Source organism: Peromyscus maniculatus, chromosome 18 (genome assembly GCF_049852395.1).
Source record: "Peromyscus maniculatus bairdii isolate BWxNUB_F1_BW_parent chromosome 18, HU_Pman_BW_mat_3.1, whole genome shotgun sequence".
Taxonomy (NCBI): Eukaryota; Metazoa; Chordata; class Mammalia; order Rodentia; family Cricetidae; genus Peromyscus; species Peromyscus maniculatus.
Genome location: NC_134869.1, coordinates 39558442 through 39575219, shown reverse-complemented (window position 1 = coordinate 39575219; position 16778 = coordinate 39558442). Strand labels below are relative to the sequence as shown.

General features: G+C 41.1%; 2 protein-coding genes across 3 annotated transcripts in view; both read left to right on the top strand.

Moving 5' to 3' along the window:
- The first annotated feature begins 807 nt into the window (after positions 1-807).
- On the top strand, positions 808-15034 carry Thap2 (THAP domain containing 2). Of its 2 annotated transcripts, XR_001579896.3 has the most exons (4): positions 808-939; positions 8425-8620; positions 11693-12457; positions 13268-15034. XR_001579896.3 is itself a non-coding variant. In XM_042263635.2 (3 exons), the coding sequence occupies exons 1-3, from the start codon at positions 869-871 to the stop codon at positions 12077-12079; spliced, it is 654 nt and encodes a 217-aa protein (XP_042119569.1). In that variant the 5' UTR covers positions 808-868; the 3' UTR covers positions 12080-12492. The 2 variants fall into 2 exon arrangements, 1 of the variants encoding a protein (XP_042119569.1); XM_042263635.2 differs by lacking the exon at positions 13268-15034 and having other exon boundaries at positions 11693-12492.
- The window catches only part of Tmem19 (transmembrane protein 19), a 44908-nt gene continuing 28954 nt past the window's right edge, over positions 825-16778 (top strand). Inside the window, exon 1 of the mRNA XM_016007388.3 lies at positions 825-939. The gene's annotated coding sequence lies outside the window, so the exon portion shown is untranslated. The remainder of the gene's footprint in view (positions 940-16778) is intronic.

Here is a 16778-nt window from a genome sequence, read left to right as displayed (position 1 = left end):
GGAGGAGAAGGAGGCCGTGTCCCGGCCGTCATTTCCGGCGGCAAGCCGGAAGGAGGCGACTTCCGAGTCTCGCGAGGACGGACGTCGGGAGGGACGGGGTGGGTGGGAAAGAGCGCGACGGGCGCGGTGCTCGCTGGGATCTGTAGTTCCTCTCGGGCGCCAGGCTTTGGCCCTTGGTTTTCCGTCCCGCACCCATCCGCCCGACATAACTGTCCCCACCCCGGCATCCCCGGCTGAGATGGCGGGGCCGGTGTCCCGGTATAGCGGGCCTGCTCTTTAATCAGAGTCGCAGAACTGAGTGTGCAGGGTCCTTCCTCGGTGGGCGAGAACCCCTCCTCCCCCACCCCACCCCCGGTGCCGTCTTCTCCCCGATCGGAGACTCAAAAGTCGACTCTACTCTCTTTGGGACCCCGGGGTGGGCGCCGTCGGGGGGGAGGTGGGGGGGGAGAGGAAGGGCGAGCGGGTGTGGCCGCCATGTTGGCGAGGGCGAGCGTCCGCCCCGGGAGCTCGGGGGCCGTTGTTGGCTCGGCGGGCGCACACCGGCCCTAGTAATATACAGAAAGAGGGGGGTGGGGGCGGCCCGCGCGCCCCGGTCGTGGTGCACGGTCCCCCCCCCCATCCCCACCCGGCGGGCCCCTGGCACCGAGCTCGAGCGATCGATCGATCGATCGATCGCCGCCGCTGCACGATCGCTGCTGCTGCTCGATCGCTGCTGCTGCTGCTGCCGCGCCCCGGTCGCCTGCTCGGCGTGTCGTCGTCTTATTTATTTATTTATTTATTTTTAATTTGCGCGGTGACAGCGGCAGCCTCGGCGGGCTGCGCGCCGGAGAAGTGGCGTCAGGGAGCGCCGGATGAGGGGCCGGGGGACATGCCGACCAATTGCGCCGCGGCGGGCTGCGCCGCGACCTACGACAAGCACATTAACGTCAGCTTCCACAGGTAACCTGGGCGAGGGAGCCGGGGAGGGGGTGACGGAGACAAGACCGGGGGGGGCGTGGGAGGAGGGGGAGGGCCCGCTTCGAACCGGGCTGAGGACCGGCCGCGTCCAGGGAACCGAGGTCCCCCCGACTTGAGTCACTCGCCTGGCTGCTAAGAATAGCAGCAGGGGGACGACATCACTTGTGTGTCCTTTTGTGTATGTGTGGGTGGGTGGGTGGTGGGGGTTCCGCGCAGCTGGAAACCCTTTTCTCCTCCTCCCCGCAAAGTTTTCTCCGATTTCCGACAAGAAACCCGGATTCTTGTGAATGAGACCCCTTACATTAAAAAAGTGACGGGCATACCTTTATTTTTCTCCTCTTTTATTTTTATATCTTAGACCGTGCCTTGAGACGAATGACGCCATACGGGAAAGATCATTTCCCGTTTCAAGCCAACAAATCACGTTCAAAGCCTGCTGTGTCCGAGTTAAAATTAGGAAATTTTTTTCGCTAGCTGAGTTGACGTGGGAAAGGTTTCTAATAGGCACACACAGTAACTGCTGGGGAACTGAGTCATCACTGACGGCCGTGTAAATTAAGCCGTGTTTATCAAAGCGCAAACAAAAGCTTTCTCTTGAACAGAATCATAAAATGAACCTAACGTTCTGTTTAAGTCAAAACAAACTCTGCAATGCCTTGAATATAATAGGTACTCAGGAAATGCTCATCTTTCCTTCAAGAACGGCCACCTTCCTGAAGCAAAGAAATACTAAAAACTTAAGTGAAAACAGTTCTGATTTTTATATACAACACCATATAAATTGTGATCTTAGAATATAGAAAATACCTTTGATCTTCTCCCTACCTCACTATTACTAAGTGCATCCCCCGACTACAAGCTGCCACTTAAAAAAATCCTTCTGATGTTTATTTTAAAACTACTTCATGCAAATGTAATGCTTTATTCATTCTTACAGCTGATGTACACCAGGTCCCTAATTGCCTGACATTATGCTAATGATGGAGAAAGTCCTTACCCTCGGGGACTTTAGAATTGAATAGAGGAGTAAGGCATAATTACAGTTGAGTGCCACAGAAAAGACATTCAAAGAGACCTAATTTAGCCTTGGAAAGTCAAAGGACACTTCACAGAAGAGGTGACGTGTCAAATGAGACCAGAGGATGACATAGGTTTGGTCCTCTGTACTAACACGGTTTCTGTTTTGTTCCAAGAGTACTTGAGAAGCCCTGAGGAATGAAAGAATGGCATGATTAGATTTACATAATCAAAAGCCTTCTGGCTGCAGCTAGAGTTAAGAGTGATACTTACAGTGTCACCAGAGATGGATTTGATGAGAAAGGAGCCTATTGTAGAATGTTAATTTATCTGCTATTGCCTTCACAGGGAAGTTATGCTAGATGTCAACTGAACTGAATACTGCTGCTTAGTTGTGGGCACGAGAGCACTGAATGAGAGGAAGTGAGAGAGGTGAATAAGGAGAAAATAGGAAGCTATAACAAAAGGGAGAGCAAACCTGTGTGGTGATACATGTCTGTAATCTCATGTATCACCACATGAAGAAAGAGGCTGGGTTTCATTAATCTGAGGCCAGCCTGAGGTACACAGACCCATTCTCAAAATTAAATTTACATGAACGTAGGGAATCCATTCAGTGGTCTAGAATAGGATGTTATTGGCAGTGAGGGTGGAGAGAAGCAGACAGATGTTGAGAGATGGAGGAGAATTTATTGTGTTTGGTAATCTGGTGTGGAAGATGAAAGGCAGGAGTCTAGCCACTAAAAGCAATGTTTAAGTGATTTACAGTGGAGAGCGGGGTATGGTGGCTCAAGGCTATAATCTTAGAATATAGGAGGCTGAGCCAGGAGGATCCACCTCAAGTTCGAGGCCTGTCAGGAGCACAGAATAAAACTCAGGGTCAAGGAAAAAAAAAAAAAGTCTCATATGAAATTAGCATTTTATGATAGCCTTAGAAATTTAAGCCTTTATAATTGCTAGGCAGGCACATTCCTGTATTCCATGTACATGGGAGTAGGTAGAAGGATCACCATGAGTTCAAAGCCAGCCTGAGTTACAGAATGAATTTGAGGCCTGGCTACAAGATAAGGCCCTGTCTCCAAACACAACAAGCAAAAACAAAGCAAACAAACACGTGGGTTTTAGAATTGCATTATAATAAAAATATAATCCTGTTTTTATAAATGCAAATAGTATTTAACTTCTCTTGTAGGACTTAGAGACCGTGTGCGCGTGCGTGCATGCGTGCGCATATGTGTCTCACTATGTAGACCAGGTTGGCCTTAAACTCACAGAGATCTCTCTGCCCTGCCTTAAAGACATGTGCGACCATGCCTGGCCACCATAGACTTCTTTATCCATCTGCACAAATTGTGTTCCCTAGGGGCTGGAGAGATGGCTCATGGGTTAAAAGTGCTTACTGTTCTTGCTGAGGACCTGGGTTCGGTTCCCAGCACACGCATGGCAGCTCACAAACTAGACCCGGGGCATCTAACCCCTCTTCTGACTTCTTTGGGCTCTTGCCCACATAGATACATTCAGGCATGTACACATACAAAATAAAAATCATTTTTAAAATTGTTGCCTAAATTGATTTTCAATTTTTTTATACTTCTTAACCTATTCCAATCTACATCTCCTTCATAACCTTCTAAAATTGCTTCTGTGAACATGACCTGTGTGTCTCATTTTTAGTGATGTGATCTTTTTTACTCAGTGAAATAATCTCCACTTTTAAATTTGTCAGCAGCTTTATGAATTTTGTCCTTTGGGTTCCTTTGTTTTAATCTCTTCCTATACTCTTACCCAAATGATTCACCTGTGTTTGTCCCACCTGTAATCTATGTTTAGATTCCCCAAACAGTAAGAGTCCTTATCTCTAATGAGTAAAAGACTGTGGGCCAAATGTGTACAATTTCCCTGGTCCTCTGCCAGTCCCATAGAGACAATATCAGTAGTGAACTGCCATCCAACAAATATACTGATGCCCATATCCCCCTTTTCAGTAAATCAAATACCATCTACCCAACAAGTTGGAAGCAATCCAACTTGATGTATCACTATTCCCTCTTGACTGGATATTGTAACAGCATCTTAACTGGTTTACTGGCTTCTGTTCATACACTTCTAACCACCCTTCTATAATGGATGGTCTATAGCTCCGTACTAACAATTGTCTGTCCATGAAAGGGGAAAGACCCCAATCTGTAGTATTGGCCCAGTTTCTAAGGTGCATTTACTCTCACCAAGCTTGGTTTCCATCCACCGATATGACATGACTGATTGTGGAGATAAGAAGAGATGTACACTATCACACTAATTGATCGTGGGTCTACCATACAGATGCAGTAGACATAAATAACTTTAAAAATAGAGATTGAGGCTGGAGAGAAGACTCGGCAGCTGAGAAAGTGTTCTGCCCTTCCAGAGCACCCAGGTTCAGTTCCCAGCACCTGAAACGGGCAGCTCCATCTGTAACTCCAGCTCTAACGGATCTAACTTGTGGCCTCCTTGGGTCCCTGGGTTTGTGTGTACATTTCCGCACAAACACATATGATTAAAAATGAATCTTTTAAAAAAAAGTTATTAGTAAATGTTAGGAAATTAGTCTTTAATAATGGTTGTATTTAACAGCTGATTCTGTCATGCAGTTCAGCCCATTTTGGCTTGTCAATGACACTTGGAATGTATTGCGATATTTTCGACATAGAAGGCCTCCATGTTTATTTCATGTCCTGCTCCTGAGATATTCCCATAACTTAACTACTCCCACTTAAGGTCCTTTCGTAGGGCCTTCTAAATAAGTCAGCATGTCCCACTCCATACAGCTCCATACTTACTCCTTTACAAAAGACTTACTATGCCACTAAGCTAAGCATTGACGTGTTCTAATCTTTAAGAGAAATATGTGTATGTATTCGAATTTGCAGACATGCACATGGAGACCAAGCCAGCCTTCGCTGTTGTTCTTCAGGCCCCTTTTTTTTTTTTTGGTTTGAGACAGGGTCTCTCATTGACCTGAAACTTTCCAAATGGTCACTGACACAGGGATCCACCAGAGCTTACCCCTTAGAAGCATTTCTCCCTTCCATATAGATAGTAGGAATAAAATAGCCAGGGCTGGGAATCTACCTCCTCAATGGTGGTTACTTATTTAGTATATCTGAGACCCTGGTTTTGATCCTAGCACCACTAACTTCAAAACGGGCTCTAAAAAAGTTAAGTAAATTTGCCTATTGTGCCGAGAACTAGCTTGGTTGTCTAACAACAATGTTCTCAGCCAGTCTGCTCATATGTTAGGACTACGTGACTCTTTACCTTCTCAATATGATATACACTCAGAGGGTAGGCTTTTTTTTTAAACCACCATGTCTACAGTGCCTAAGAATGTAAGAGGTATTCAACCACTTATTTAAAATGCAAGCAAAATAGCATCACTCAAACTATTGAGTGATTTTTCCAAAATGTAAATGTTTATAAAACTCTGGGTGGCTGGGCGGTGGTGGCGCACGCCTTTAATCCCAGTGCTCGGGACGCAGAGACAGGCAGATCTCTGTGAGTTCGAGGCCAGCCTGGGCTACAGAGTGAGTTCCAGGAAAGGCGAAAAGCTACAGAGAAACCCTGTCTCGGAAAAAAAAAAAAAAAAAACCTGGGTGTGTTGTGTGGACAAGAATATATACATCTGTTACCACCATGTGAATTTGCTAATACTTGTAAGATGTTTTATATTATTTAAATTTAGCCAGTGAGATACATCTACCCTTAAAATATACTGTGAAAAATCCAAATAACATATTCAAGGACCAGGCAACGTTGCATAGGCCTGTAATCCACGGGAGGTCAAGGTCATCCTCAGCTACAGAGTTTGCTATCAACACGAGGACATTAGAGTCTCAAAAACAAAATATAACACCTGTAAAGCATAGTTAAAAATAATGCTTTAAGCCGGGCGGTGGTGGCGCACGCCTTTAATCCCAGCACTTGGGAGGCAGAGGCAGGTGGATCTCTGTGAGTTCGAGGCCAGCCTGGGCTACCAAGTGAGCTCCAGGAAAGGCGCAAAGCTACACAGAGAAACCCTGTCTCAAAAAACCAAAAAAAAAAAAAAAAAAAAAAAAAAAAAAAAAAAAAATAATGCTTTAAAAGCCGGGTGGTGGCAGCGCACACCTTTAATCCCAGCACTCAGGAGGCAGAGCCAGGTGGATCTCTGTAAGTTCGAGGCCAGCCTGGGCTACAGAGCGAGATCTAGGACAGGCACCAAACCCTGTCTCGAAAAAAACAAAAAAATAAAAATAAAAATGCTTTAAAAGCCAGCTGTGGTGGTACAGGCCCATCATCCCAGCACACAAGGTGGAAGCCAATGAACCCCCAAATAATACTTAATGCTCATCTTTACTGATTCCCTAGTAAAATTAAATACACTTAACTAGGTTTGACAAACCATTAAATGAGATAAGAGTTCTTAGAAATGGGAACAGATTAGGAGGTAAGTGTTAAGCCAAATGCAGCTGCTCACTCACGTAATCCCACCACTTGAAAGGCGAGGCAGGTTGGCTGCAGAGTTTTAGGTTAGCCCTGGACTACATAGTGTGCTGCCGTCCGTCCAGCCTGGGTTAGATAGGTAGGACCTGTCTCAAAGGGGGCAGAGGGCACTGAGAACTAAGTGAGGTTGGTAAGTTTTATCAGAAGACATCTAATGAAATTAAAAATATTCTGAGCTGTGGAGTGAGAGCAAATCTTCAGGTTGTGTCTGTTGTAAGGAAGGACATTTAGAGTAAACCTGGGTTTTCATCTCTGCTCCTCGTCACTGGCAATGTGTGGACATCTAATCCCATACATGTGATAAGCCTTCTGCACCACATGGTCTCACATGGATTCTATTTTTTTTTTTAAACACAAATTAGTACATATAGAGGATATACTAATCAAACTAAAGACGACTTAGAAGCTGGCAGAATGGCCATCGAGCAAAGACACTTGCATGCGTATCAATCTGAATTTGATCCCAGAGCCCATGCCAAGGTTGAAGGGGAAAACCAGCTCCACCAGCTTGGCCTCACATTTGCAAGCTGGCACACATGCCCGCACACATATATCACATACATAGGGTACCAAAGGGATCTTTTGAACATTCATATACTCATTGTCTTTGAGAGAGAAAGACTGTGTGTGTACATGCCATGGCCTGCCTGTGAAGAGGACAACTTGTGGGAGTTGGTTTTTTCTCCTTCCACCATGTGGGTCCAGGAAATCAAATTCAGGTTATGAGGTTCCTTGGTAAATGTTCTTACCTAATGAGTCATCGCACTGGCCCTAAATGAAAAAGAAAACAAAAGAATTGTAATTGAAATTTAACTATGTGTAGATGTTTAGTCTTACGTTTCCAAGTCAATTAGCAAAGCTAGAATTATTAGAATTTTCAAAAACAGCCCTTTATGGAGTGGGAGGGGGGAGAATAGGGGAACCCATGGCTGATATGTAGAACTGAATGGTATTGTAAAATAAAATAAATAAAATTAAAAAAGAAAAAAAAAACAGCCCTTTATATTTGTGTCTTCCGTAAGCAGAATGTGTTGGATGGATGTATCTTTCGTATTTGAAATAAATATGAAAGGAAAAGGATAGCTTACAGATCATCTATCTTTTTTTGTTTTCTGCTGTGCTCCATAGCTCCAGAATTTTTTAATATATTCTGTATTTGTATTAATATATCAAATTTTTGTTGAGTTCTTATTGTTTACAAGGCATGGTCAAAGGTAAACAGATAAATAATAATAATTGCTTTCCTCAAGAAACTTACAATTTTGGGGCCAGCAGGATGGCTCAGCATATTATTGCCATACAAGCCCTAGAAACTGAGTTCCATGTCCAGAACCCATGGTGGAAAGAGAGAATTCCCCAAAAGTTGTTTTCTGACCTCCACATGCTTGCCTGCACATGCACACACACACACACACACACACACACACACACACACACACACACACACCTCTGCATGCATGCACACATACACTAAGTTGTCTTTGAAAATATATAACTTGTACCACTGGAAATTTTAATGGAAAGAGTATAAAACAATGGTGAAATGTAGGGAAGACAGAAAGGAGTGTATCTGCCCAGATTTTTCTTGTTAAAATTTAATCCTTAACATACCGGATATATTTGTTGCAGCAGCAGATAAAAGCATCGTGAAATTACTCCTGCTTGTGATCATTCTGTATAAGAGTCTTATTTGTACTTCAGTTATTGCCCTTGCTAAGGGCTAGGTTGGAAGGAATGCCTCTTTTTAAAGTCTTGAAAAATAAACCTACTGGTTAGTTTTTCACTAATTTTTATAACGTAAAGATTATTATAAATTGGCATCTGGAGATGGTGTAATTTTTACATAAATGAGGGACTTTTAAACTTAACTATGAAGTACACCAACAGTAGGCCAGCTGGAATTTGAGTTGCTCTTTGTTTGCTTGTTTTAAGGTTTCCTTTGGATCCCAAAAGAAGAAAAGAATGGGTTCGCCTGGTTAGGCGCAAAAATTTTGTGCCAGGAAAACACACTTTTCTTTGTTCAAAGCACTTTGAAGCCTCCTGTTTTGATCTAACAGGCCAAACTCGACGACTTAAAATGGATGCCGTTCCAACCATTTTTGATTTTTGTACCCATATAAAGTCTATGGTAGGTGATGTCGCTCTCCTTTCTTACACCATGTCTTAGCTCCTGTTACTTTTTGTTTGTGCACGTGAGCACTTCACATTGTGCTAAAATGAGTGTGTAATGACACACCTCAGAACAGCTGTAGAGCTTCCACTCTTGTGTAATAAAGGTACAGGTCAGAATTAGAACGCAGGTCTCCTGACTCCAGTTGTTTCCCCTGTGAAGGCCAAACAAATTTCAGACATTGGACTTCTAGATGTCCAAAACTAAGGATGCTCAGCAGGTTAAAAAAATCTATGCAAATCCTTGTATGAAACACTTGTGGTCCCAGGCACTTTGCATATAGGGTACTTGACCAGAATTGCAGCCTTACATAACTAAAAATTGTTGGTCATTATCAGTAAATGTACCATTGGCAAAAAGAGAAAGGATTAGTAATGAAGCCTTCTTCAGAGTCACTCTGCTTTGACTTGAAGATGACAAGTGATGTGCTAGTCAGTACTTAAAGAATACATTCAGTTACGCCAAGAGATGGTGGTTCAAGTTGAGCCTTTATAAGAAACTAAAGAGCTCATTCCATTTAGGAATGAGGCCTTTGGAGTTTGGAATACTGGAGGAGGTTTTCGACCATGCATTTGGCAATTTAAGTAGATGATAAAACTAAAGCCAGGGGCTTGAGAGATGAGTAAGAAACTATGAAATGTTGATTTATTTGAAAGAAAAGAGAGAATTGGGTACAGGGGGAATGAGTTAAAAACAAGTTTAAGCCAGGCTGGTGGTGCATACCCTTAATCCCAGCACTCAGAGGCAGAAACATTTAGAGCTCTGTGAGTTAGAGGCCAACCAGGTGTGTGTACTGAGTTCCGGGGTGGCCAGAGCTACATTCTAAGACCCTGTCTCAACAACCAAACAAACAAACAGAACCACTTGGTTTAAGGCTGCGAATACAGCTCTGTGGTGGAGAGTGTCCAAAGTGATGCCCAGCACCAGAGGAAAGAGACAAAGGAGAAAGAAGGAAACATTGGTGTGATTAGGGAAATCTGATTAGAGAAGAAAAACTGAGAAAGTCACCTAAAGAAAGGGAAAGGTAGAAACCGCAGAGGGTTTGGAAAAATGGTGTCTTCTCACTTAAGAAAGAAAAGGCTATTGTTTAACTGTGACATTTGAATTTGGAAGTGGACATGAGTTAATGTTTTAATGGGTGAGAAGGTTGTATATTGCTGCTGCTGCTGCTACTGCTGCTGCTGCTGCTGCTGCTGATGATGATGATGATAGAAAAGTTACAGGACATCGAGGGCTTTCTTATTTCTAAATCTTCCAAATTTGAGCACCTCAAAGAGTACCTGACCCCGAGTATGCACTCAAATATTGAAATTGAAATGTCCATCAACGGGCACAGGGAATGCACATTTGTAATTCAAGTACTCAGGAGGCAGAGGCAGGAGGAGCAGTTGATCTGCCACATAGAAAGGTCGACACCAACCAGGGCTATATGAGGCATTATCTCAAGAAAAGGAAAGAAGGAACCATATTTCTGACATTTTGATCATTTATTATCCAATAACTATTAAACTTTTCATTATGCCACAGTCTGTTAGATGTTGAGAAAATGAAAACCAAAGGGAGACTGTGCCATTTCTCTATGAAGAGAGGCCAGCTGTAGGTTTTATGATAGTAGGAACTATAATTTATTCAACATTATTTCCCTAGCAATTAAGTGGTCCCCAGTAAGTGGTTGGGTTGGATTTTGCTTTGCTTTATTTTTTTGTTTGTTTGTTTGGAGAGACAATCTTGCTATTGAGGTAGCCCAATCTATCTTCAAACTCTAGCCCAAGCTATTCCTTTTTGTTGTTGTTGTTTTTAAGGTTTATTTTATTTTGTGTGTATTAGTCTTTTGCTTGAGTGCATATCTGTACCGCAAGTATGCCTGGTGCCTGTGGAAACCAGAAGAGGACCTTGAATCTCCTGGAAAGATGGAGTCATGACCAGTTGTTAGCCACCATATAAGTGGTGGAAATTGAATCTGGGTCTTTTGGAAGAGCAACCAATGTGCTCAACTACCGAGCTATCTTCCAGCCCTACAAGCTACTCTTGAACTAGCTGTCCTGCTCCTCCCTCCAAAGTGGAAAAATTGTTTTTTCTTTTTCTTTATATTTTGGCATTTTTGAGACAGTTTCACTGTGTAGCTCTGGGCTAGCCTCAAATTTATGGCACACCTGCCTCAGCCTCCTGAATGCAGGGATCACAGTGCGTACCATTCTACCTTGAATGAATGTTTATTTAATAAATGAAAGACAATTAGAAGATGTGACACAATAGGAAAACAATAAGTTGTTTAATGTTTCTGGAGTATAGTGAACAAGATCCTTAGCTTTTTGGTTTGGACAAAAAAATTCCTAGCCAGATTTTAAATCTTTGAAGATTTAGTGTGAAGAATTAATAAGTAAATCTGTTTGGGAACTTGATGCCTGAGAACATATTCGTGAGTTTTTGTTTAAGTAGATTCCAGGTCTGAATTATTCATCAAATTGAGGGACTAATACTTAACAAAAAGGAGATCAATGCCATAGATAAACGAAATATCTAAACAAATTCTAGTTTGGTCTTAGTAAAAAGAATTGAAAAAGATTTTTAAAACCAGAGAATCATATTGAATAATGTGGAAGATTCCTTGAAAATCCACTGATTATTTCTAAATCAATGGTTTAATGTCTCTGTAGAGAAAGGACCTAAGAAAAAAGTAACTAGCCAGGCATGGCGGCACATACCCGCCTTTAATCCCAGCACTCAGGAGATCAAAGCAGGTGTATCTCTGAATTCAAAGCCACCCTGGTCTACATAAGCAAGTTCCAGGACAGCCAGAGTTTTCTATGTAGAGACACCATGTCTCAGAAAAGTACAAAGTGACTAGAGTTCATTCAATCTATTGAGAAACTTAAGCCTTGGTTACATGAGATAGAATGGTGTTGTTGCCCATTAAACTTTAAAAGCAGTTCTTAAAAGAGCAGTTTAAATACCATGTTACTCAAAACTGGACACTGTTTACTTATTTGTGATATCCATAATTTATATTAAACTCTCTATTCGGCTCAGAAACTCAAGTCAAGGAATCTTTTGAAGAAAAACGACAGTTTTACTCCAACTGGACCATGTCATTTAAAGGCGAACAGTAGTCAGCAAGTACTACTTGAACACAGTTACGCTTTTAGGAACCCTATGGAGGCGAAAAAAAGGATAATTAAACTAGAAAAAGAAATAGCAAGCTTAAGAAGAAAAATGAAAACTTGCCTGCAAAGGGAACGCAGAGCAACTCGAAGATGGATCAAAGCCACGTGCTTTGTGAAGAATCTAGAAGCAAGTAACATGCTCCCTAAGGGCATCTCAGAACACATTTTACCAGCGGCCTTAAGCAGTCTTCCTTTGGAAGATTTCAAACTTCTTGAACAAGATCAACAAGAGAAAACCTTACCAGGTCTCTAAATCTAAAGTAGACAAGAAGATCTGCATTCTCGTTTTCCTTCCCAGAGCCTGATGCCCATCTTCCGTTCTTATCATCGATGCTACTTAACGGCAAATGTACTAAAATCAAGTACTTAAAGTTTTACTTGAAGGAGCAATCACTACATGACTTACAGAGACTTGAGTCTAAGAAAGATGAAAAACCTGAATGACAACTTTGAGAACGAGCGAAAGTGCCTTACTGAGGATTATGTTCTTAGACACTGTCTTCGGAAACACCGGTTGCAGGGTGTTTCTGCTTTGTAAACCGCTGTCAAATAGGAATGACCAATGATGTGTTCATATAAGGAAAACATTCAACGCCAAAGTTGGGATATTACGTTCTAAAGAACATGCAAGGTAGGAGCTAATCATTAAATGTGAACTGCAAACTACTGGATTTTGTATTAATTAAATTATTGGGATGGTGGTTGAAAAATCTATAGAATAAAACCTCTGGGGTACAGGGCAAGTTTTTTTTTTTCTTTTTTAACTTTTTGTATTTTTTTTTTAACCAGTCAAAGTAAGCTTATCACATGGCCTTCCTTATGAGAACATTGGGTTTTAAAGTAGGTTGTAAAATAATTTGAAAATAATATTTTTGAATGTGAAATACCTTTGAGACTCCAAATTAGGTGAGGCCTGAATTACCTCAGACTGGGAAAAACTGGTGATTTATACTCAGCTTCTAAGAAAATAATGAAGAATTCAGGATCTAGCTTTTACTTTAACAAAATTAATAGATGAGTGTATATTATCTTTTTTATAATAAAAATACTGAATTTCCATCATTATAAATGATAAATTATAGCAAAATCCTTAAGTTATTATTTCTTTTTTTTAAGCTAGTTTCTTTTTTTTTTTTTTTTTTAAGTTTTTCAAGACAGGGTTCCTCTAGGTAGCCCTGACTATCCTGGAACTCTCTTTGTAGCCCAAGCTGGCCTTGAACTCATAAAGATCCCCCTGCCTCTGCCTCCAGAATGCTAGGATTAAAGGCGTGCACCACCACTGCCCTAGTTTCTAATTGCCTTTTCTATGTCAAAAATAGCTCTTGTTCCCCACTTAATAAATCACAGTCACAGAAAAGTACTTTAACTATGTTGTGTTAAAACAAAATCAATTTATCTTACCCATCAACCTGCTTTTTTACTTTTATTTTATTTTTTTTAGAAAATCAACCTTAATTCCTAATGGAAATAAAATACAGTTCTCTAAAACATTGTGTATCTCTGTGATGAAGCTATGCAAACGCTGATTATTTCTAAGATAGAAGTACGAGTTTGGTCCTCTGGCTGCCACTTGGAAAGGCCTGCCTTATGTCACTAAGTGTTCAGTAAGAGCTCTTCCTTCGAAAGCTACGGCTCAGTAATGTAAAGCGGACTCGGAGAAGTGAGCTGTTTAGTTCTGCTTTGAGTGTGTGAAATTACCATATGACCGTGACCTGCCTGACCCTAAAGAACTATAAGTCTTTCCTGCAAAGAAATGGAATGGGATTGTTTGCCAGCTTTTGGGTTGTCTCTCTTTGTCCCCGAGTTATCGAGCACTCTGTGGTAGGGGATGTCTTCCCTGCAAATGCAATGGTAGAAGTGTCCCTTTTAGTTTTCATGTGATGCTTATAACAAATGTCTTACAGTCCTTTGGTAGATGTGATAAACCTTGTTAGTTATCTTAAGTATTGGATGTAGTTCCTCAGATTGGTCATTGCCTATCTTTTCCTAATACTGTTTCAGATGTCTCTGTATCCTCTCAAATATCAACAGCAAACACACTGACTGCACCTACTTGATAAAGTACGCTGGGTAACTAATACTAACATAACCTATATTCTCCAAGTGTAAGCTTATGTGCTTCACCCATGTACCCCAAGCGTCATTCACTAACTAATGTGGTCCAGTTGCAACCTACATACAGTATCTTCATATCTTAGTATTTTTTTAAGTCATAAGTGTACAACGTTATAAACTACAAGCTTTTGGCAAAGTTTCTTAGTCTTCATTCTTATATACATTACATTTAGCTTCTTTGGAGGGTTTTGTGTGCTGTGAATTAAACCCAGGGCTTTGTGCACGCATGCTCTACCACTTAACCATTTCCTCAGTCTTTCTCATTCACTATTATCTGACACCATTGAATAAACCACCACAGCAATTGTGATTTCCTGTGTATCTTCTCCATCTTACTTTCCTGATAACATGCTTCAAACTCTTCCTACATGAATGTACTAATAATACCTCTGTCTGTCTTTAAGATAGCTGCGTGTCTGAACATGGTAACGCACACCTGTTATCTTAGCCACGAGAGAGAAGGAAGTGGAGGTAGGAGAAACGTAACTTCCGGCCAGGCTTTTGAAAACATACGAGGAATCTTTAAATCCTGTTTTCAGTTTGCTGATAGCTTTCTTAGTTGACTGTATACCGTAAAACAAATGGAATGAGGCACGAGGAGCATGGGGACAAATGTCTCTAATGCCTGTGCTTGGGAGGAGTGGGCAGGAGGATCAGAAACTCAGGGTGGCCTATGCTATTGAGACCATGTTTCAAAAATAAACTAATCAAAATCACAAGCGCTTTCCCTCAGTTGTACCTCACAGATCTTCTATTGATCCAGTGTGTCTACAGGCTACTAGCCTTTACAAGAGGGGAGAAAAAACAAACAAACAAACAAACAAAAAAAAACCCACCACAGCTGAAGGTTAGGAACCTGATATGAAGAGGAATACTGGGCTGGGAGATGTGACTTATGTTCAGCATCATGCAGCCTAGGGTTGAAACTCCAACCCCCCAAAGGGGGTAAACACAACATTGTCTGCCCTTAAGTTGCTTCAAGCTTCCTAAAATAAATAGTATTTCGAATATGAGATGAAATCTATAGAAGAAATCGGTGTACAATGCTTTGGTACACACTGTTGAGTTGAAACGCAATGGAAAACATAGGAACTTTAGACCTTCTTACAACCAAGTGATTTTCTTTTGAGGTCAAACAGATTTCTTCTTAGAATGACTTCTCAAAGGAGGGTTGATCACTAGAGTTTGGTCTGAGCTCAGTGTTGCTTGGGTGGTAAGACACTGGACCCTTTAAAAAAAACCTGAGCAAAACTGTAATGATAGCTTTGCTGAAGGAAAAACAGCAATAAGTAGGTCAAAGCTAAGTACTGGAGTATTTGAAACTTGATATTTTGGGTGGAAATAACCCTATCGACAGGTTTCTGAAAAACATTTTTTAAAAAATTATCCATTCTTCCTCTTTTTCCCACAAGAAAGTGTCTGTGTTTTCTCACCAAAGCATTGCTCTGTCCCACTTGCACAAGAAATGGAAATACCTGTGGTCTACACAGCTGTAGAATGAACACATCTTCTCCCCTCGTGTTTTGATCCTTTAATATGTGTTAAAATGGGAAAATCATGTGTTTCTGAACAGCAAATGATAAACTTTAAATGTATCAAAGATGTTTATGAGATCCTTGTTGATGGTGTCGAGGTAGACTTTATTATGTTGTTACTTCTCGGTATTAGAATACGGGTAAATTTTAATTTTGATATAATAGAGAAATTAATCTTTATATCAGGAGTGGAATTCTTTTGATATTTAGACAGCTGGATACTTTATAAAGTTAAGGATTTTGTAGTGTATATTAAACAATAATATTGTACTCACAAAAATGTATTTGAAATTTGTTAATATTAAAATTTTTTTCCCAAGGAATTACTGTCATCCCTATTATTATTTCTAGAAGGTAAAAATGTACCTGGAAAGGGCCTTATCCTAATTTGAAACCATAAAAATTCCCTAGTCTTCCTTCTCTCTAAGTTGAAGGAAATTGTCAAACAGGTAAAAATAAGTGATGCCTTAATGACAGTTAGTTCCACATTGGTGCTAAATATACATTAGTACACTGAAGTGTTTATGCATTCTAAGCTAGATACACAAAGGACTATAAAAATCCCGGTGGGGTTTGGATATAGCTGATTGATAGAAGTACCTACCTACTCTACGCAAGGCTCTAGGTTTGAGTGCTCACCCTGAAACGTAAATAAATACACTTTCCTTATAGTTCTATGACAGTAACTTCTATGACAGCACACACAAAGACTTGGTGATAGGGTAAGATGACCTGCTGACATCCCACAAAACCTAAGTCAGAAGCTCATTTATTAGTAAAAGGGGGACCTCATTTATTAGTAAAAAGAGCCCTGGCCCCCATTTTGGGTGACTGTTGCCTTGCTTGCGGACCTTGACCTTGATATCCTCCCTATGCTGATTCCCTCTAGGGTTTCACCCTCCTGAATGCTTAAGGGAAGTTCCTTGTCTGTGTATCCTGCATAATGGGCGTTAACAGCTTAGATGCAAGATTGTAAAACATCAGTAGCAAACTTCTGCCCTCCAGGGTGGGGTTCTCCCATTGTGCTGTAAGCCTGTATTTAAGACCTCCTCCCTCCTTCAATAAACAGCATTCGGCATTTAAAAAAAAAAAAAACCGACTTGGTGATAGATACAATGATCAATACATTGTTTTTAGTAGTATTCTTTAATACTTTAATTATAAAAATGGTATTTTTTAACATTTACTAAGAGATACTTGGCATTCTGGGTGAACAAATGAGATGTATACAGTCCCTTTTCTCAAATCTATAGTAGGAAAAGATTTCCATTCACTTTGCCCATCCTCACTATTCCCACTCTT